This window comes from Nerophis lumbriciformis, linkage group LG26 (assembly GCF_033978685.3).
Source record: "Nerophis lumbriciformis linkage group LG26, RoL_Nlum_v2.1, whole genome shotgun sequence".
Classification (NCBI taxonomy): domain Eukaryota; kingdom Metazoa; phylum Chordata; class Actinopteri; order Syngnathiformes; family Syngnathidae; genus Nerophis; species Nerophis lumbriciformis.
In genome coordinates this window covers 38,443,381-38,466,500 of record NC_084573.2, presented here as the reverse complement: position 1 = coordinate 38,466,500, position 23,120 = coordinate 38,443,381, and the positions used below count along the sequence as shown (strand labels likewise).

The window sequence follows — 23,120 nt, the reverse complement described above, 5'->3', positions numbered from 1 at the left end:
TTTCATTCAGCACTGCAGTGCCCGACCAACGTCCATTGTCCACCATGCCAGTTGCAGCACCACCCCCTGACTTTACCCCGCTGGTTGCAGGGACTCAGAGCCAAGGTCTGCGGTCATCGTCCCCACTTCCCCTCTGGTCTAACCAATGTTACCCTCACCTTCCTGATTGATTATCAGAAGACACACATGTCCCTGGTTCCTGGTTGTCAATCAGTTTTATTTACCTTTGATCTACTGCCTCAACCCCGTTGGGGCGTCGTTATTTCTTCTCGTTGATACATACTTTTACCTGCACATTACCTCCTGTCTATGCATCTTGGCTTTACGTCACCAGCCGCTATGCACTTTGTATTGTATCTGTTGGTCAATTTAGAGTCTGTAACAGTGTCTCGTTGTGTTTGTTTTTCAGCTCTATGTCTTGCATCCAGGGAGGTCATGAAGAGCCGAACTCTCCATCAACTGTTAGAGGTGGTTCTAGCCTTCGGGAACTACATGAACAAAGGGCAGCGAGGAAATGCTTATGGATTTAAAGTCTCTAGTCTGAACAAGATTGCTGACACCAAGTCAAGTACTCACAAGTATGGTTCACATTTGAAAGCATGTGCCAATAATCAACTGACTAACTGATTAAATCCTGATATTGCTCATGCTAATGTTATTTGTTGAAACTGATCATTTAACTACCAAGTTGAATCGTGTATAGGTCAGGGCTATTAAACTGTCGGCCCTGGGGCCTAATCTGGCCTGGGAACTAAAACAGCCCGCAAGTTCAGTTCAACAAACTTTGGCGAGAGTATTATTTTTGCAGCAGATTCGTAAATACATGAGAGCGTTATGTTGTATTCCGTCAAGTGACTTTTGAACAGACGTAAACAACGTGGTGTGCCCATCCATCCATCCATCCATCCATCTTCTTCCGCTTATCCGAGGTCGGGTCGCGGGGGCAGCAGCCTAAGCAGGGAAGCCCAGACTTCCCTCTCCCCAGCCACTTCGTCCAGCTCCTCCCGGGGGATCCCGAGGCGTTCCCAGGCCAGCCGGGAGACATAGTCTTCCCAACGTGTCCTGGGTCTTCCCAGTGACCTCCTATCGGTCGGACGTGCCCTAAACACCTCCCTAGGGAGGCGCTCGGGTGGCATCCTGACCAGATGCCCGAACCACCTCATCTGGCTCCTTTCGATGTGGAGGAGCAGTGGCTTTACTTTCAGCTCCCCCCGGATGACAGAGCTTCTCACCCTATCTCTAAGGGAGAGCCCCGCCACCCGGCGGAGGAAACTCATTTCGGCCGCTTGTACCCGTGATCTTGTCCTTTCGGTCATAACCCAAAGCTCATGACCATAGGTGAGGATGGGAACGTAGATCGACCGGTAAATTGAGAGCTTTGCCTTCCGGCTCAGCTCCTTCTTCACCACAACGGATCGATACAGCGTCCGCATTACTGAAGACGCTGCACCGATCCGCCTGTCGATCTCACGATCCACTCTTCCCTCTCTCGTGAACAAGACTCCGAGGTACTTGAACTCCTCCACTTGGGGCAAGATCTCCTCCCCAACCCGGAGATGGCACTCCACCCTTTTCCGGGCGAGAACCATGGACTCGGACTTGGAGGTGCTGATTCTCATCCCAGTCGCTTCACACTCAGCTGCGAACCGATCCAGTGAGAGCTGAAGATCCTGGCCAGATGAAGCCATCAGGACCACATCATCTGCAAAAAGCAGAGACCTAATCCTGCATTCACCAAACCAGAGCCCCTCAACGCCTTGACTGCGCCTAGAAATTCTGTCCATAAAAGTTATGAACAGAATGGGTGACAAAGGGCAGCCTTGGCGGAGTCCAACCCTCACTGGAAACGTGTCTGACTTACTGCCGGCAATGCGAACCAAGCTCTGACACTGATCATACAGGGAGCGGACCGCCACAATCAGACAGTCCGAAACCCCATACTCTCTGAGCACTCCCCACAGGACTTCCCGAGGGACACGGTCGAATGCCTTCTCCAAGTCCACAAAGCACATGTAGACTGGTTGGGCAAACTCCCATGCACCCTCAAGGACCCTGCCCAGAGTATAGAGCTGGTCCACAGTTCCACGACCAGGACGAAAACCACACTGTTCCTCCTGAATCCGAGGTTCGACTATCCGGCGTAGCCTCTTCTCCAGTACACCTGAATAGACCTTACCGGGAAGGCTGAGGAGTGTGATCCCACGATAGTTAGAACACACCCTCCGGTTCCGGGTGTGCCACTAAACCAAATGGCTACTGTGCAGCTAACAGAGTTCGAACTATGTGAGTAAGCAAGGAGCCTAGATCTTACCACTAAAAACAGATACCATCAAAAAAAATCAAACTATGCACTGGAAACTATCGCTAAACCTTTTCTAAAAAGATTTGTCGAGCGATATCTTGGATTATCTGTTGGCCGCGTTCCCAGACATGTCGAACTATCTGGCGCTCCAGACATCATTCCGCACGACAAAACAGATAGGAACTTGGAAAAGCATGGAGGTCTACAACTTCTTTGTGAGTGGCTGGGTCAAGGACATTGGTATCAAGGCTCCCCCGGATAAATCATGCATTGTTTCTGCTCGGGTAAGGTTGCATTTCATGATTTAACTTCACGTCTGAAGTTTCCCCGTCTTTATCGAAATATAACAACAGGTCTCAACATTGTGTATGTGCTGAAATCTGGGATTTCTGTCTTTAGGTTTTGCTCACAGTTGATTTCTCTTATTTAGGCTCGCCCAGTTGGTGGTTTACAGAATACTCGTAGCAAAAATGCGTTTTAAGAACTTTTAAACAAGATAAAATATATCAAGATATCGGGCGTTCTTGTGCGTTCTTCGATCTGCTCCCTTGGATTGGAGTGCGTGACACTTTTCTTCTTGTTTTTCGTAAAATCTCGACATTTTTCGCCCTACTTGGTTACCTCTCAAGGAACTCTGAGGAAACATCGATTCTTTTCGCGATTTGAACGGTTCCAACTGCCTAAAACAATGCAAGCATAAGGCGTTTTTCTCCAAGAAAGGTCAAATCCCGCCCAGAACGCTACCTACCAGACGCTGGCTGACCCACCACTTCGAATCTCAAATATTAAATGAGACAGACGTGACATCACGTGAATATAAACTATATCATAAGAATAATCTGTGACTGATTTGATTGCAGTAGGACCTTTTGTTTTGTCTGACAAAATAAGTAAACTAAAATCAAATCCGAACAATACAGGTTCTCGGGAATTTACACAATAAAAATGTAAGTGAAGAAAGAAGTCCTTAGCTTTCTTGAAATGTGACCACCAAAACCATTTACTTGAATGGTGTTGATCGTTGTAATAAACATACTTGCCAACCCTCCCGGATTTTCCGGGAGACTCCCGAAATTCAGCGCCTCTCCCGAAAACCTCCCGGGACAAATTTTCTCCCGAAAATCTCCCGAAATTCAGGCGGACCTGAGTGACGTGTTGACAACACACAACAACAGTGTCTACCGTAAAGCAGTTCGTCTGCCGTAAACAGCAATGTTGTGACACTTTTAAACAGGACAATACTGCCATCTACTGTGCATGCATATGTGACCCACCCATAATGTGTCACATTTTTGTGTTGATTTATTTATTGTACTTTGTGGTTTGAATTCGTTTTTGGAGCTGTCATTACACATTTATCAGTATTCACATTGGTCAGTAGGGGGCAGTAGGGCGTTTCTTCCCAATTGAATGCTATCACCTGCAGACCGGAAGTGTCTTGTCATTCTGATGAGAGCGACCAGTCTGTGAACAATTGAAACGTCCTGTGTGCTTTTTCCTCCTGTATAACAGGTTAGTTTTGGTGAATCAACTCACTGAATAATATCCATGTGATCTTTATAAGTTTAAGTACACATTCTGATGGTGGAGCCTAACTCTAAAGTGTTTGTGAGTTGTAGTTTGTAAATGAACACTGAAATTCAAGTATTTATTTTATGTGTATATATATATATATATATATATATATATATATATATATATATATATATATATATATATATATATATATATATAGCTAGAATTCACTGAAAGTCAAGTATTTCTTATATATATATATATATATCTTAACCACGTCCCCACACCCACCCCCGACCACGCCCCCACACCCACCCCCCACCTCCCGAAATCGGAGGTCTCAAGGTTGGCAAGTATGGTAATAAATGTGTGTAACTGTGCTTTTGCAGAAACTTCAGTCTGCTCAACTATATTGTGAATGTTCTGGAGAGAGCCTTTCCCATGGTGGTGGACCTCAGTGAAGAGTTGCAAAATGTGCCCGAGGCTGCGAAAGTGAAGTAAGTACATACATCAATTGGTGCATGGTTGATTAGTGACCTTTAAATACAGCAAGTTTGTAATATTGTTTTAATTCCTTATATGTGTTTATCAAAAAAAGGCTGTACTATTCAATAGGGACCATCTACTACTCAAGTCTCATTATTAATTTGTTTTATTTGTTTTCGATATTTTAGTATATTAGATACATATTATCTTCTTCCGCTTATCCGAGGTCGGGTCGCGGGGGCAGCAGCCTAAGCAGGGAAGCCTGGACTTCCCTCTCCCCAGCCACTTCGTCCAGCTCTTCCCGTGGGACCCCGAGGCGTTCCCAGGCCAGCCGGGAGACATAGTCTTCCCAACGTGTCCTGGGTCTTCCCCGCGGCCTCCTACCGGTCGGACGTGCCCTAAACACCTCCCTAGTGAGGCGCTCGGGTGGCATCCTGACCAGATGCCCGAACCACCTCATCTGGCTCCTCTCCATGTGGAGGAGCAGCGGCTTTACTTTGAGCTCCCCCCGGATGGCAGAGCTTCTCACCCTATCTCTAAGGGAGAGCCCCGCCACCCGGCGGAGGAAACTCATTTCGGCCGCTTGTACCCGTGATCTTGTCCTTTCGGTCATAACCCAAAGCTCATGACCATAGGTGAGGATGGGAACGTAGATCGACCGGTAAATTGAGAGCTTTGCCTTCCGGCTCAGCTCCTTCTTCACCACAACGGATCGATACAGCGTCCGCATTACTGAAGACGCCGCACCAATCCGCCTGTCGATCTCACCATCCACTCTTTCCTCACTCGTGAACAAGACTCCGAGGTACTTGAACTCCTCCACTTGGGGAAAGATCTCCTTCCCAACCCGGAGATGGCACTCCACCCTTTTCCGGGCGAGAACCATGGACTCGGACTTGGAGGTGCTGATTCTCATCCCAGTCGCTTCACACTCGGCTGCAAACCGATCCAGTGAGAGCTGAAGATCCTGGCCAGATGAAGCCATCAGGACCACATCATCTGCAAAAAGCAGAGACCTAATCCTGCAGCCACCAAACCAGATCCCCTCAACGCCTTGACTGCGCCTAGAAATTCTGTCCATAAAAGTTATGAACAGAATGGGTGACAAAGGGCAGCCTTGGCGGAGTCCAACCCTCACTGGAAACGTGTCCGACTTACTGCCGGCAATGCAAACCAAGCTCTGACACTGATCATACAGGGAGCGGACTGCCACAATCAGACAGTCCGATACCCCATACTCCCCGAGCACTCCCCACAGGACTTCCCGAGGGACACGGTCGAATGCCTTCTCCAAGTCCACAAAACACATGTAGACTGGTTGGGCAAACTCCCATGCACCCTCAAGGACCCTGCCCAGAGTATAGAGCTGGTCCACAGTTCCACGACCAGGACGAAAACCACACTGTTCCTCCTGGATCCGAGGTTCGACTATCCGGCGTAGCCTCCTCTCCAGTACACCTGAATAGACCTTACCGGGAAGGCTGAGGAGTGTGATCCCAGGATAGTTAGAACACACCCTCCGGTTCCCCTTCCGTCAGTCTACCCCAGGGCAGCTGTGGCTATGAAAGTAGCTTACCACCACCAGGTGTGAATGAATGATGGGTTCTACATGTAAAGCGACTTTGGGTACTTAGAAAAGCGCTATATAAATCCTAGGTATTATTATTAGGGACCGCAATGTCCCTTTGGGACAGAGGACCCTATTGTAATTGTAAGGTTTTATTATTATTATTCCGCCGCCTCTTTGAGCTGTAATTTGACACCCTTAACATGTTTCAATACTCACCAAATTAGACACACCCATCAGGACTGGCGAAAATTGCGATCTAATCAAAAAACCAAACCCCAAAACTCAAAATTGTGCTCTCGCGCCCTCTAGGAAGAAAACACAGACAAAACTGCCAGTAACTCCCAGTAGGAATGTCGTAGAGACATGAAACAAAAACCTCTATGTAGGTCTCACTTAGACCTATATTTCATACACTGAGAACCCCCAGCAAAAATCAACAGGAAGTTTGCAATTCCCCCTTCAAAACACAAGTTGTGTAAAAACAGTCACCTTTTTCAAACATTATCTCCTCTGAGCGCGTTTGTCGTATAGGCTTCAAATTAGCACAGGAGAGAGATTGAACCCTTCTGATTAAAATTTGATGAAAGAGTTTTAATTACTACACACACACATCAGGACTGGCGGAAATTGCCATCTAATAAAAAAATCAAACCCTAAAACTCAAAATTGCGCTCTAGCGCCCTCTAGGAAAAAACACAGACAAAACTGCTTGTAACTTCCGTTAGGAACAAAAACCTCTATGTAGGTCTGACTTAGACCTAGATTTCATACACTGACATTCTTCAGCAAAAATCAACAGGAAGTTGGCAATTCCCCCTCCAAAACAAAAAAGTTAGTAAAAACAGTCACTTTTGCCTCTTTGAGCTGTAATTTTACCCCCTTAACATGTTTCAATATTCAGCATATTTGACACACACATCAGGACTGGCGGAAATTGCCATCTAATAAAAAAACCAAACCCTAAAACTCAAAATTGCGCTCTAGCGCCCTCTAGGAAAACAACACAGACAAAACTGCTTGTAACTTGTCGTAGAGACATGAAACAAAAACCTCTATGTAGGTCTGACTTAGACCTAGATTTCATACACTGACATCCTTCAGCAAAAATCAACAGGAAGTTGGCAATTCCCCCTCCAAAACAAAAAAGTTAGTCAAAACAGTCACTTTTGCCTCTTTGAGCTGTAATTTGACCCCCTTAACATGCTTCAAAACTCACCAAACTGGACACACACATCAGGACTGGCAAAAAATTGCGCTCTAGCGCCTCCTAGGAAGAAAACACAGACACAACTGCTCCTAGGAAGAAAACTCACACAAAACTGCCTGTAACTTCCAGTAGGAATGTCTTAGAGACATGAAACAAAAACATCTATGTTGGTCTTCCTTAGACCTACATGTCATAAATTGACAACCCCCAGCAAAAATCAACAGAAAGTTTACAATTCCCCCTTCAAAACAAAAGTTTTGTAAAAACCGGTCACCTTTTTTCAAACATTATCTCCTCTGAGCGCGTTTGTCGTGTCGGCTTCAAACTAGCACAGGAGAGAGATTGAACCCTTCTGATTAAAAGTTGACCAAAGAGTTTTAATTACTGCTCCGGTTTGGATTTTATGTGCCGTCAAAGTCGGTCCCGTCCATCGCTGCTTGCAGCTTTAATTATTATTATTATTATAATTACTGGACATTGTCATTGCTCTCTAGAAGGCTCAAATATCAAACATGATCAGATAAGATAATGACTTCATTGCCTCATTTTACTCTTCTGTTTATTTGACCTTGCCAGTATGATGGAATTGGAGAAAGACATCAACAATCTGCGATCTGGCATCCAAAGTGTTGAAGCTGTGAGTACATTTGTCATTCCCCCATCAAAAAAAACAAATTGTTGGTGTGCATAAGGTTTGATGCATACTGTCCACTCCTTCACAGGAGCTCCAGTACCAGCGAGCCCAGCCTTCCCTGGGTCCAGATGACAGATTTGTCCCTGTGGTCAGTCAGTTCATGACTGTGGCCTCCCTCAACTTGTCCCATGTCCTCGAGTCTTTCGGTGAGGCAAAGGAACTGGTGAGCAAAACCCGGGTTGCTGTTATTTATACCTACTCAGTGGCCTAGTGGTTAGAGTGTCCGCCCTGAGATCGGTAGGTTGTGAGTTCAAACCCCCGGCCAAGTCATACCAAAGACTATAAAACTGGGACCCATTACCTCCCTGCTGCTGGAATTGGGGGTTAAATCACCAAAAATCACCAAAAATGATTCCCGGGCGCGGCACTGCTGCTGCTCACTGCTCCCCAGAATAAACCCACTACGCCATGCCGCCCCAATAATAGAACTCTTGATCTCCTGACTGTGCAGCCGTGCTAACATGCTAACCACTCGGCCATTAGAGTTATGTTGATTCAAAATGTCATTCCATGCATTTCTTATTCTGGTTTCTGTTATTATGGGATACCTAGTTAGGGACAGAGGACCCTATTGTACTTCTAGCGTTTTATTATTATTACTGCCGCCTCTTTGAGCTGTAATTTGACCCCCTTAACATGCTCCAAAACTCACCAAATTAGACACACACATCAGGACTGGCGAAAATTGAGATCTAATCAAAAAACCAAACCCCAAAATTCAAAATTGTGCTCTAGCGCCCCCTAGGAAGAAAACACAGACAAAACTGCCTGTAACTCCTAGTAGGAATGTCGTAGAGCAGGGGTGCTCACACTTTTTCTGCAGGCGAGCTACTTTTCAATTGATCAAGTCTTGGGGATCTACCTTATTCATATATATAATTTATATTTACTTATTTATTAAATATATGTTTTTGTTAACAAGTTAAAGGTGTTTAATGATAATGCAAGCATGTTTAACACATATAGTTAATATTGTTAATACATTAAAGGTGTTTAATGATAATACAAGTATGTTTAATACATATAGTTAATATTGTTAACAACTTAAAGGTGTTTAAAGATAATTCAAGCATGTTTAACACATATAGTTAATATTGTTAACAAGTTAAAGGTGGTTAAAAATAATACAAGCATGTTTAACACAAATAGTTAATATTGTTAACAACTTAAAGGTGGTTAAAGATAAAACAAGCATGTTTAACACATATAGTTAATATTGTTAACAAGTTAAAGGTGTTTAAAGATAATACAAGCATGTTTAACAAATATATATTCCTTTCTTTCATGAAGACAAGAATATAAGTTGGTGTATTACCTGATTCTGATGACTTGCATTGATTGGAATCAGACAGTGGTGATGATAACGTCCGCATTTTCGAATGGAGGAGAAAAAATTTTTTTTTAATATTTTAAATGTTTTAAATATTTTTAACTTTTTTTTAACTTTTTAAACTTTTTTTTAAAAAATTTTAAACTTTTTTTTAACTTTTTTAAAACTTTTTAAAGCTTTTTTTAAACATTTTTTTAACTGTTTTTTAACTTTTTTTTAACTTTTTAAAAAAAAATTTACCCTAACCCTAATCTTAACCCTAACCCTAACCCTAACCCTAATCTTAACCCTAACCCAACCCTAACCCTAATCTTAACCCTAACCCTAACCCTAACCCTAAAAAAAATGTTAATTGTTAAAATTGTTTAAAAAAATTAAAAACATTTAAAATTGTTTTAAATTGTTTTAAAAAAAATTACAAATTAAAAAAAAGTTGAAAACATTTTACAAATTAAAAAAAATAAAAGAAATAAAACAATTTAAAAACATTTTTTTTAAATTAAAAAACTTTGAAAATCATTTTTTACCTTGAAAAAAAAATTTTACCTTGAAAATTTTTTTGTACCTTGAAAATAATGTTTTACCTTGAAAAACAAATTTTACCTTGAAAAAAAAATTTTACCTTGAAAATTTTTTTGTACCTTGAAAATCATTTTTTACCTTGAAAAAAAATTTTTACCTTGAAAAAAAAATTTTACCTTGAAAATTTTTTTGTACCTTGAAAATCATTTTTTACCTTGAAAAAAAATTTTACCTTGAAAAAAAAATTGTACCTTGAAAAATTTTTTGTACCTTGAAAATCATTTTTTAGCTTGAAAAAAAAATTTTACCTTGAAAAAAAAATTTTACCTTGAAAATTTTTTTGTACCTTGAAAATCATTTTTTACCTTGAAAAAAAATTTTTACCTTGAAAAAAAAATTGTACCTTGAAAATTTTTTTGTACCTTGAAAATCATTTTTTACCTTGAAAAAAATTTTTTACCTTGAAAAAAAAATTGTACCTTGAAAATTTTTTTGTACCTTGAAAATCATTTTTTACCTTGAAAAAAAAATTGTACCTTGAAAATTTTTTTTACCTTGAAAATTATTTTTTACCTTGAAAATCATGTTTTAATTTAAACATATTTTTTTAATTTTTTAATTTTTTTTAATTTTTTTTAATTTTTTTTAATTTCTTTTAAAAATTTTTAATTTTTTTTAATTTTTTTTTAATTTTTTCAATTGTTTTTAATTTTTTTTAATTTTTTTTAATTTTTTTTTATTTATTTTTTATTTTTTTTAATTTTTTTTAATTTTTTTTAATTTTTTTAAATTTTTTTTAATTTTTTTAAATTTTTTTTAATTTTTTTAAAAAAAAATTTATTTTTTGTAAAAAAATTTAAAAAAATTTAATTTTTTAATTTTTTTTTAAATGTTTTAAAAAATTTTAATTTTTTTTAAATTTTTTAAATTTTTTAAATTTTTTAAATTTTTTAAATTTTTTAAATTTTTTAAATTTAAAAAATTTAAAAAATTAAAAAACTTTCTGTCCAATACCACATGAAAGTGGTTGGTTTTTGGCATCTTATTTGTCCAGCTTCCGTACTCCTTTGTAGACACTTTACAAGAAAAACATTGTCGGCAAACTCCGTAGATTGCTAGCTTGTGCACGCCAGCTTTCTGAGACTCTTATTTTGGTAGCGCAGGCAGGATGAAGCAGAGCTTTTATTGTGCAACTGTGCAGTCGGTCTTTGGAGTTTTGACGACAGGTACGGCGCCAGAGTCTGTTGAAATAAAGTGTTTCTCGCCTTCCAGTCGGTCATTTTAATGAGCTGGCAGCAGCCAGCGTCATCTCAGAAGACCCTCGGGTGCCGTGAATGTCAATCAAGTGACGAAAGTGACGTCATAGTGAAGATTTATGATCGCTCATTTTTAGGACTATTTTTTTAATGCCTGGCTAGTGATCGACTGACACACCCTCCGAGATCGACCGGTAGATCGCGATCGACGTAATGAGCACCCCTGTTGTAGAGACATGAAACAAAAACCTCCATGTAGGTCTCACTTAGACCTATATTTCATACACGGACAACCCCCAGCAAAAATCAACAGGAAGTTTGCAATTCCCCCTTCAAAACAAAAGTTGTGTAAAAACAGTCACCTTTTTTTCAAACATTATCTCCTCTGAGCGCGTTTGTCGCGTCGGCTTCAAATTAGCACAGGAGAGAGATTGAACCCTTCTGATTAAAATTTGATGAACGAGTTTTAATTACTACTCCGGTTTGGATTTTATGAGCCCTCAAAGTCGGGCCGCGTCCATCGCTGCTTGCAGCTTTAATTTCTTCTTGCTTTTACTCTGACATTTTTCCAAACAATTATTTTTTCTTTCTCCATTCTGGATCAGGAGTCAAACTCCAGTTCCGCACTGAAAAACGCCATCCTATGTTTTCAGTGCACCCTAACCTTTGCACTATGTGTCCATCCTTAATCTAATCCCTCTAGGGGAGACCGGATGCAATGGACGTCGAGTGGTTCTAGCATAATATTGTGAAAGCCCAGTCCATAGTGGATCTAACATAATAGTGAGAGTCCAGTCCATAGTGGATCTAACATATTAGTGAAAGTCCAGTCCATAGTGGATCTAACATAATAGTGTGAGAGTCCAGTCCATAGTGGATCTAACATAATAGTGTGAGAGTCCAGTCCATAGTGGATCTAACATAATAGTGAGAGTCCAGTCCATAGTGGATCTAACATAATAGTGAGAGTCCAGTCCATCAAATCAAATCAAATCAACTTTATTTATAAAGCACATTTAAAATTTACCACAGGGGTAGCCAAAGTGCTGTACAATGAGCAGGTTAAAAGATAAAACGAGTACCGAGCAAACACAACACAACACAAACAGAACATGATAAAAAATAAATAATTAAAATAGAATTAATAAAAACATAAAAACATAAAAACAGGATCACAGCAGGTGTATTATGGGGCGCCATTGCAGGATGGATATCACTCAGTGTTAAAAGCCATGGAATAAAAGTATGTTTTTAAGAGAGATTTAAAAACAGGAAGAGAGGAGGCTTGTCTAACACTCAGGGGTAGGTCGTTCCAGAGCTTGGGAGCAGCAACGGCGAAAGCTCTGTCACCTCTAAGCTTCAGCCTTGTGTCAGGGACCGTCAACAGCAGCTGATCGGCTGATCTTAAGGATCGGGTGGGGCAGTAAGGCTGAAGGAGGTCGGAGAGATAGGTTGGCGCGAGGTTGTTTAGACATTTAAAAACAAATAAAAGGAGTTTAAAATGTATTCGGTAACGCACAGGGAGCCAGTGAAGGGACGCTAAAATAGGGGTGATGTGCTCACGTCTGCGGGTCTGTGTTAGCAGACGAGCAGCAGAGTTCTGCACGAGCTGCAGGCGGGCGAGGGAGGCCTGGCTAATGCCAACATACAGGGCATTACAGTAATCAAGACGAGTCGAGATAAAAGCGTGGATTAATTTCTCAAGATCATGTCTTGATAAAAGCGGTTTCACTTTCGCTATTTGGCGTAATTGATAAAAGCTTTTTTGAACGACACTGCTGATTTGTTTTTCGAATTTAAAATCTGAGTCAAACTTTACCCCCAGGTTTGTGACACAGTCGCTGAGATACGGGGTCAGAGTGCCGAGGTCAACGTTGGGGGAGGGAGAGCGACTTGGACCGAACAACATAACTTCTGTTTTGTCTTCATTTAGGCTCAGGAAGTTAGCTGAAAGCCAGACTTTGATGTCGTGCAGGCAGTCAATAAGACTTTGAACCGTGTTATTTTGTGCCATGGGAAAATAAATCTGGCAATCATCGGCATAAAAATGAAATGCAATACTGTACTTCCTAAAAATAGAACCAAGGGGGAGAAGGTAAAGCGCAAATAAAATTGGGGCAAGGATTGAACCCTGGGGGACCCCATGTGGTAAAGGAGCTGTGGACGACATAAAACTGTCTACTTTTACACAAAAACTCCTGTCGGTTAGGTAGTCCATAGTGGATATAGCATAATAGTTAGAGTCCAGTCCATAGTGGATCTAACATAATAGTGTGAGAGTCCAGTCCATAGTGGATCTAACATAACAGTGAGAGTCCAGTCCATAGTGGATCTAACATAATAGTGTGAGAGTCCAGTCCATAGTGGATCTAACATAATAGTGAGAGTCCAGTCCATAGTGGATCTAACATAATAGTGAGAGTCCAGTCCATAGTGGATCTAACATAATAGTGTGAGAGTCCAGTCCATAGTGGATCTAACATAATAGTGAGAGTCCAGTCCATAGTGGATCTAACATATTAGTGAAAGTCCAGTCCATAGTGGATCTAACATAATAGTGTGAGAGTCCAGTCCATAGTGGATCTAACATAATAGTGTGAGAGTCCAGTCCATAGTGGATCTAACATAATAGTGAGAGTCCAGTCCATAGTGGATCTAACATAATAGTGAGAGTCCAGTCCATAGTGGATATAGCATAATAGTTAGAGTCCAGTCCATAGTGGATCTAACATATGAGTGAAAGTCCAGTCCATAGTGGATCTAACATAATAGTGTGAGAGTCCAGTCCATAGTGGATCTAACATAATAGTGAGAGTCCAGTCCATAGTGGATCTAGCATAATAGTGAGAGTCCAGTCCATAGTGGATCTAACATATTAGTGAAAGTCCAGTCCATAGTGGATCTAACATAATAGTGTGAGAGTCCAGTCCATAGTGGATCTAACATAATAGTGAGAGTCCAGTCCATAGTGGATCTAGCATAATAGTGAGAGTCCAGTCCATAGTGGATCTAACATAATAGTGAAAGTCCAGTCCGTAGTGGATCTAGCATAATAGTGAGAGTCCAGTCCATAGTGGATCTAACATATTAGTGAAAGTCCAGTCCATAGTGGATCTAACATATTAGTGAAAGTCCAGTCCATAGTGGGGCCAGCAGGAGACCATCCCGAGCGGAGACGGGTCAGCAGTGCAGAGATGTCCCTTGGGCAAGATGACCGCTTGCACAGGCAAGCGGTCCACCCCGAGTCCCGACTCTGGACAGCCAGCACTTCATCCATGGCCACTGGACCTGTGCCCCCCCTTCCACAAGGGAGAGGGGGGCAGAGCGGAAAAGAAAAGAAACGGCAGATCAACTGGTCTAAAAAGGGGGTGTATTTAAAGGCTAGAGTATACAAATGAGTTTTAAGATGGGACTTAAATACTTCTACTGAGGTAGCCTCTCTAACTGTTACCGGGAGGGCATTCCATAGTACTGGAGCCCCAATAGAAAACGCTCTATAGCCCGCAGACTTTTTTGGGGGGAGAAGAAACCACATAACTGAAACACAAAGGACATTAATGGTTTGACCGCCCAACGTGTCACGATAGCGTTCATGGAAGATATATTTCGCTACTTGGAGTTGTAGTCTTCAAGGCCCAAGATAACAGTGGTGGAGCAACTGCATTTGCATGTTCTTCTCCACAAAATCTGCTGCCTGTGCTAAGTTTTCAAACGTCTGGAGCAAAGATGGCTTATTTCCGAGCCACCATCAGGGTAATGTCGAGATCCTCTTGCCCATGTAAGAAAGCCGGCAAGCTTCACCAGCTCGGCATAGAAAATGGTTCAGGATTTGAAATAGATTAACCCGAACGACAAGTGGACAAGGCAGTTTGCCATTTTTTAGGCATAGCATGCGAAGGGCGGTAGGCGCAGTCCAAAAGGAGTTGGTCATGAAGTCATTGGGACGAGGGCCCTCAAAGCCCTGGAAGACCCTTACCAAACTAATATTGTTCCATCTTGAGCAGCTCTTTAGTTCCTCACATTTCTTCAAGAGGCAATCTGCAGTTACAGTTAGCTTGATAACGTTAGCACAGGGATCAGTTAGCTCACTATCACTAGTATCGTCTCACCATGACACACAAGTTGGGTTTTTAATGGCTCCAGAGCAACGGCTTTCTCCCTTTTAACTCTGTCGCAGATAATGAACTTGCATTGACTGATAATGTCCGTGCACATTTCTTATCCATCCATCCATCCATCTTCTTCCGCTTATCCGAGGTCGGGTCGCGAGGGCAGCAGCCTAAGCAGGGAAGCCCAGACTTTCCTCTCCCCAGCCACTTCGTCCAGCTCCTCCCGGGGGATCCCGAGGCGTTCCCAGGCCAGCCGGGAGACATAGTCTTCCCAACGTGTCCTGGGTCTTCCCCGTGGCCTCCTACCGGTTGGACGTGCCCTAAACACCTCCCTAGGGAGGCGTTCGGGTGGCATCCTGACCAGATGCCCGAACCACCTCATCTGGCTCCTCTCGATGTGGAGGAGCAGCGGCTTTACTTTGAGCTCCCCCCGGATGACAGAGCTTCTCACCCTATCTCTAAGGGAGAGCCCCGCCACCCGGCGGAGGAAACTCATTTCGGCCGCTTGTACCCGTGATCTTGTTAGGGTTAGGGTTAGGGTTAGGGTAAAAAAAAATTTTTAAAGTTTAAAAAAGTTAAAAAACTTACAAATATTTTAAAAAAAAGTCAAAAATATTTAAAAAATTTAAAAAAATTAAAAAAATTTTAAAAAAATTTAAAATTTAAAAAAAATTTAATTTTTTTTTTTTAAATTTAAAAAAAGTTACAATTTTTACAAAAATTAAAAAAAAATTAAAAAAATTAAAAAAAATTAAAGAAAATTAAAAAAAATTAAAAAAAATTAAAAAAAATAAAAAAAATAAAAAAAATTTAAAAAAGAAATAAATAAAAAATAAATAAAAAAAAAAAAAATTTAAAAAAAAAAAAAAAAAAATTTAAAAAAATTAAAAAAAATTAAAAAAAATTAAAAAAAATTAAAAAAATTTTAAAAATTAAAAAAAATTAAAAAAATTAAAACAAAAAAATGTTTTAAGTTAAAACATGATTTTCAAGGTAAAAAAAAATTTTCAAGGTAAAAAAAAATTTTCAAGGTACAATTTTTTTTTCAAGGTAAAAAATGATTTTCAAGGTACAAAAAAATTTTCAAGGTACAATTTTTTTTTCAAGGTAAAAAAATGTTTTCAAGGTAAAAAATGATTTTCAAGGTACAAAAAAATGTTCAAGGTAACATTTTTTTTTCAAGGTAAAAAATGATTTTCAAATTTTTTTAATTTTTAAAAAAAAATTTTTAATTTTTTTATTTCTTTTATTTTTTTTAATTTGTAAAATGTTTTCAACTTTTTTTTAATTTGTAAAATTTTTTAAAACAATTTTAAATGTTTTTAATTTTTTTAAACAATTTTAACAATTAACATTTTTTTAGGGTTAGGGTTAGGGTTAGGGTTAAGATTAGGGTTAGGGTTAGGGTTGGGTTAGGGTTAAGATTAGGGTTAGGGTTAGGGTTAGGATTAGGGTTAGGGTTAGGGTAAAAAAAAAATGTAAAAGTTAAAAAAAGTTAAAAAAAAAAGTTTAAAAAAGTTTAAAAAAAGTTTTTAAAAAAGTTAAAAAAAAGTTTTAAAAAAGTTTTAAAAAAGTTTTAAAAAAGTTTTAAAAAAGTTAAAAAAAAGTTAAAAATATTAAAAAAATTTAAAAAATTTAAAAAAAATTTACATTTTAAAAAAATTTAAAAAATTTAAAAAATTTAAAAAAGGTTAAAATTTTTACAAAAATTAAAAAAAAATTTAAAAAACTTAAAAAAAAATTAAAAATTAAAAAAAAATGTTTTAAGTTAAAACATGATTTTCAAGGTAAAAAAATAATTTTCAAGGTAAAAAAAAATTTTCAAGGTACAATTATTTTTCAAGGTAAAAAATGATTTTCAAGGTACAAAAAAATTTTCAAGGTAAAATTTTTTTTTCAAGGTAAAAAATTTTTTTCAAGGTAAAAAATGATTTTCAAGGTACAAAAAAATTTTCAAGGTAAAATTTTTTTTTCAAGGTAAAAAATGATTTTCAAGGTACAAACAAATTTTCAACGTAAAAATTTTTTTTCAAGGTGAAAAAATTTTTCAAGGTAAAAAATGATTTTCAAGGTACAAAAAAATTTTCAAGGTCAAATTTTTTTTTCAAGGTAAAAAATGATTTTCAAATTTTTTTAATTTTTAAAAAAAAAATTTAAATTTTTTATTTATTTTATTTTTTTTAATTTGTAAAATGTTTTCAACTTTTTTTTAATTTGTAATTTTTTTTAAAACAATTTAAAACAATTTTAAATGTTTTTAATTTTTTTAAACAATTTTAACAATTAACATTTTTTTTAGGGTTAGGGTTAGGGTTAGGGTTAAGATTAGGGTTAGGGTAAGGGTTAGGGTTAGGGTTAAGATTAGGGTTAGGGTTAGGGTAAAGATTAGGGTTAGGGTTAGGGTTAGGGTTAGGGTTAAGATTAGGGTTAGGGTTAGGGTAAACATTTTTTTAAAAAAGTTAAAAAAAGTTAAAAAAATGTTAAAAAACTTAAAAAAATTAAAAAAAATTAAAAATATTTAAAAATATTTAAAAATTAAAAAAAATTAAAAAAAATTAAAAAAAATTAAAAAAAATTAAAAAAAATTAAAAAAAATTAAAAAAAATTAAAAAAAATTAAAAAAAATTAAAATTTTTACAAAAATTAAAAAAAAAATAAAAAAAATTAAAAAAAATTAAAAAATTAAAAAAAAATGTTTTAAGTTAAAACATGATTTTCAAGGTAAAAAATAATTTTCAAGGTAAAAAAAAATTTTCAAGGTACAATTTTTTTTTCAAGGTAAAAAATGATTTTCAAGGTCCAAAAAAATTTTCAAGGTAAATTTTTTTTTTCAAGGTAAAAAGCTCATGACCATAGGTGAGGATGGGAACGTAGATCGACCGGTAAATTGAGAGCTTTGCCTTCCGGCTCAGCTCCTTCTTCACCACAACGGATTGATAAGGCGTCCGCATTACTGAAGATGCCGCACCGATCCGCCTGTCGATCTCACGATCCACTCTTCCCCCACTCGTGAACAAGACTCCTAGGTACTTGAACTCCTCCACTTGGGGCAGGGTCTCCTCCCCAACCCGGAGATGGCACTCCACCCTTTTCCGGGCGAGAACCATGGACTCGGACTTGGAGGTGCTGATTCTCATCCCAGTCGCTTCACACTCGGCTGCGAACCGATCCAGCGAGAGCTGAAGATCCTGGCCCGATGAAGCCATCAGGACCACATCATCCGCAAAAAGCAGAGACCTAATCCTGCAGCCACCAAACCGGATCCCCTCAACGCCTTGACATTTCTTATGTTCAGCAGTAAAGTTCAAAGTTTCTGGAGTGTCCGGAATTGTTGGTGACGAACCCCAAGATGCAGAGATGGCGGGCTTGATGCAGGAAAACATGACTTTTACTATCAAAAATAAAATGCAGGAAAACAGGAATCAGGAACCAGGAAACAGGCAAACTGGAAACAGCTAACAGCATACAGCAAACAGGAACCAGGAAACAGCTAACAATACTCCAGCCCTGACTGGAGGGCGAGGCAGGTATAAATAGTAGCTGGCTGATTGACACCAGGTGTGGCCAGGCTGCCATTCAGCCGCAGGTGAGGGGAAACAGCGCTCAGGGAGACTAGCAGGAAACTGAACCAAAATAAAAGCGCTGACAGGAATAAAACACAAACATAGAGGAAAAACTAAAACATAACCAACCTGTCAGTGACAAGCCTGACATGTCCCGGCCAAACCAGAATTGTCCATTCTTTGAAATGTTAAATAATCCTACTGTTTTCCTTGCCATCGTCTCACTTGTTCTCCTATTTCATTTCTCAAGCTTGGCAAAGCATTGCGGTACTTTGGTGAAGACGTGTCCACACTTCAACCGGACGACTTCTTCGGGGTCTTCGACGCGTTCCTCTCTGCATTCTCAGAGGCCAAACGGGCCAATGAAGACGTTGCCAGGCGTAAAGAAGAGGAGGAAAAACGGGCGCTGGTGCAAGAGAAGGTGAGAGGACACTCCCACTTCACCTGAGAACAGAACAATACCAAAGGTGCATGAACCCAGATCATGGTGATGATTAGTTGATGTATATTATTTGACACAGTACATACATAACAAATTGGATGCTTTTGTACTTACCTTTGAAACCCAGCATGACTAATACTTTCACAGATTCAATTGCTTGAATCCACATAAATAACGTCGAGAAAAGGACCGCACGCCATGGGTGCCAATGGTACTGAGTACCAGAAGAAATGTCCCCTTCAAGATCCATAGTGATACTAATCTGTTACCCCCAGTTTGTCTCCATAAGGTGACAAACATCACTGGTAAAACAGAGTAAGACGTAAGCATTTAGTACGCCACCAGTATGTGGAATTAATTGAGGAATGGTTTAAACCAGGGGTCCTGGAACTACGAATCCAGCCCGCCCGCAGTAGGTTTCCAAATTAAAATGAACTGCCTTCTTACTTCCTTCATTCGTATGAGACAGCTAGGCCATGTCGCTCAGCCGCTGTAGCCAGTTCACTGTGTCAGGGCTCAGATTATCGAGGTCCGGGTCATTGGGTGGGGGAAAGGTGGGGCACTCGTGGGTGATGTGGTGGGCGGTCTGTTCCTCGGCTCCGCATGGGCAGGCTGCTGATGGGCGCAGACCCCAGCGGTGCATGTTGGCGTTGAATTGGCCATGCGGATCCGGTTTAGTGTTGACCAGTTCTTGCGAGGAAGGTCAGCGCCCGGTGGTAGGCTTGTATTTGGGTTGACTAAGAGTTGGAAGGTCGGGGGGGTCTCCTGCCAGCTGGTTCTCCGTGCTTCAAGTGTGTTGAATTTGGGCCCACCAAGAGTTGCTGGGTGGCGGGAGGTTAGGCGTTGGCGACCAAGGTCTTGGGAGTCTGCTACAAGTTTGTGCAGGAGATGGGTTGGATCCTGTGAGGCCTTACTCACAAGTCTGTGTGTATGGTTTTCTCTGCTGGTGGATGCCAGATAGTACCGGGAGAAACTCCGTTGGGGTGGGTTTCAGGCAGCCGGTGACAATCCTCATGGTTTCGTTGAGGGTGATGTCGAGTTTCTTGGCATGTGTGCTGCGGAGGCATATTCTGCCACGCTGTACAACAGGGCAAGGGCGCCGGTTCTTAAGGTGGAGGCGCTTTCTCCCCAAGATGAGCCTGCTAGTCGGCGTAGGAGGTTATTCTTGAAGGAGACCGGCACGCAACGATTGAAGGTGTTGTTTGTACGTCAGCTGCCTATCCAGTTTCACTCCGAGGTATGTGGGAGTTGGGTCGTGCGGCAGGGGTGTCCCGTTGACGTTAACTGTGAGTTGGCGGTGGGCCTCCTTGCTGTGGAGGTTGTTTTCGCAACACTCAGTTTAAGAATTTACGTTTTCAGGTACCCTGCTACTTGTGACATGTCTGAGGTTAGGGTCTCCTCTACTGTTGACCAGTTTCTGTCTGAATGTAAGTATCCGTACTGCCTTGATGTTGTAGAGGGTAGATCGCTGATATGTAGGTTGAAGAGCAATGCTTGGGGGACCCCGTTTTTGAGGCGCCGTGGGCGGCTGGCCTGTCCATCGCAGTATGAAGCGCAGTTCCCCTTTAGATACAACTATTTGTTGCTCAACTTCTGGTTGGTTGTTGGTGTTGGCTGGTGGACAACAAGCCGGTCAAGGTTTCCACCGGTTTCCACGTCACACCATCCACCATCATGGGCAATAGAAATTTGCACTTTTTAGACACGATTGCTCACCTTTTCCACAAATTTTGTATTTCGAGAAACGCACGTCTTAAATCATGGATGTTTTGTCATCCCTCTACCCTCCAGATGAAGAAAGACAGGGAGCAGAAGGCAAGGAAAGCTCAAATAAACGTGGAAGGCGATGAGGACGGCGACTTTGACGACTTGGTGTCGGCACTTCGCTCTGGTAAAGTGTTTGACAAGGACCGCAAAAGAACTTTGGCGGTACGAAACCTTTGACCGGCAACAAGACTGACCGTAGCACCTCGATGGGACACTTGGTGTAAACAGTACAATACTACACAACAGCCCTTTTCTACCAACCATCCCAGAAACGTTTACCACCAGTATCTGTTTACCTAGGTAGTCATTTGGGTTTTCACTGGACCACACAATTCCGAGTCATTTATTGAAACCCGGGGAATGTGCACCTACAGCAAACATGTATCTAGATCAATTTGAGCTTCTCCTATTTGTCTCGTTCTGTGATCATTGAGACAAAGTTGAGTTGCGATAACCATTCGAGCAATATTTGAGAAGTGAGGAGCGATCAAATGCGTGTGCTACTGATCTCGATTATGTCTCACTTATTTTGAAGGAGTATTAAAGTAAAGAAAATGACATGTTTGAGACCAATTTTAAGAAATATCACCACTAAAATATACATATTTATCGTATGTCTTTCTCATGTCTTGATTATTTCTCTTAAATGTCTTACCAAAGCTCTCGTAGCTCAAATTTGGGAAATATGAGAACAAATTGAGAATGTAATTTCAATATTTGTTAACTGACTTTAGTAATTAGAAATAACAGTAAAAAAAATACTCCAATATTGAAAGGTGTATCACTTTATTTGGTTAAACATGATGTAAAATATACTATACTCTGGGCAGGGTCCTTGAGGGTGCATGGGAGTTTGCTCAACCAGTCTACATGTGCTTTGTGGACTTGGAGAAGGCATTCGACCGTGTCCCCCGGGAAATCCTGTGGGGAGTGCTCAGAGAGTATGGGGTAACGGACTGTCTTATTGTGGCGGTTCGCTCCCTGTATGATCAGTGCCAGAGCTTGGTCCGCATTGCCGGCAGTAAGTCGGACACGTTTCCAGTGAGGGTTGGACTCCGCCAAGGCTGCCCTTTGTCACCCATTCTGTTCATAACCTTTATGGACAGAATTTCTAGGCGCAGTCAGGGCGTTGAGGGTATCTGGTTTGGTGGCTGCAGGATTAGGTCTCTGCTTTTTGCAGATGATGTGGTCCTGATGGCTTCATCTGGCCAAGATCTTCAGCTCTCACTGGATCGGTTCGCAGCCGAGTGTGAAGCGACTGGGATGGGAATCAGCACCTCCAAATCCGAGTCCATGGTTCTCGCCCGGAAAAGGGTGGAGTGCCATCTCCGGGTTGGGGAGGAGATCTTGCCCCAAGTGGAGGAGTTCAAGTACCTGAGAGTCTTGTTCACGAGTGAGGGAAGAGTGGATGGTGAGATCGACAGGCGGATTGGTGCGGCGTCTTCAGTAATGCGGACGCTGTATCGATCAGTTGTGGTGAAGAAGGAGCTTAGCCAGAAGGCAAAGCTCTCGATTTACCGGTCGATCTACGTTCCCATCCTCACCTATGGTCATGAGCTTTGGGTCATGACCAAAAGGATAAGATCACGGGTACAAGCGGCCGAAATGAGTTTCCTCCGCCGGGTGGCGGGTCTCTCCCTTAGAGATAGGGTGAGAAGCTCTGTCATCCGGGAGGAACTCAAAGTAAAGCCGCTGCTCCTCCACATGGAGAGGAGCCAGATGAGGTGGTTCGGGCATCTGGTCAGGATGCCACCCGAACGCCTCCCTCGGGAGGTGTTTCGGACACGTCCGACCGGTAGGAAGCCACGGGGAAGACCCAGGACACGTTGGGAAGACTATGTCTCTCGGCTGGCCTGGGAACACCTCGGGATCCCCCGGGAGGAGCTGGATGAAGTGGCTGGGGAGAGGGAAGTCTGGGCTTCCCTGCTTAGGCTGCTGCCCCCGCGACCCGACCTCGGATAAGCGGAAGAAGATGGATGGATGATGTAAAATAGATTAAATACAATGTAGTTCTTAATTAGTACAGACATTCTGTACATATTGACATTAAAATGATAAAAACTAAATACAAATGCAGCCTTTGAAGAAGCTGTGAAGAAGTCAGGTGTAGTTTTTAGCTTATAATCGTGTTCTTTGGAACTGGTCTACATACAGACAATAAACACACATTGTAAACCAGGAACCTTTTTGACCTTGGGGCCCACTCAAATACTAACACTGAATTAGTCATCTTATCTCTTGATTTTAACGGCATTCAATAATTATATTTATCCTATTTACAGTTCATCAGTATAAACCTTGTCAAATGATACAACTGTTAATCAAATATTATTACTAAGGCTTAGGTCAGGCTGATT

At 40.7% G+C, this 23,120-nt stretch overlaps 1 protein-coding gene across 1 annotated transcript in view; it reads left to right on the top strand.

The window, feature by feature from the left end:
• LOC133623652 (disheveled-associated activator of morphogenesis 1-like) overlaps positions 1 to 21,686 on the top strand; it is an 89,701-nt gene extending 68,015 nt beyond the window's left edge. The window contains exons 22-27 of the mRNA XM_061986905.2: positions 410 to 578; positions 4,207 to 4,314; positions 7,657 to 7,717; positions 7,803 to 7,937; positions 18,805 to 18,975; positions 20,788 to 21,686. Of these exons, the coding sequence (XP_061842889.1) occupies positions 410 to 578; positions 4,207 to 4,314; positions 7,657 to 7,717; positions 7,803 to 7,937; positions 18,805 to 18,975; positions 20,788 to 20,940 (797 nt within the window). The 3' untranslated portion in view covers positions 20,941 to 21,686. The remainder of the gene's footprint in view (positions 1 to 409; positions 579 to 4,206; positions 4,315 to 7,656; positions 7,718 to 7,802; positions 7,938 to 18,804; positions 18,976 to 20,787) is intronic.
• Positions 21,687 to 23,120: the final 1,434 nt, after the last annotated feature.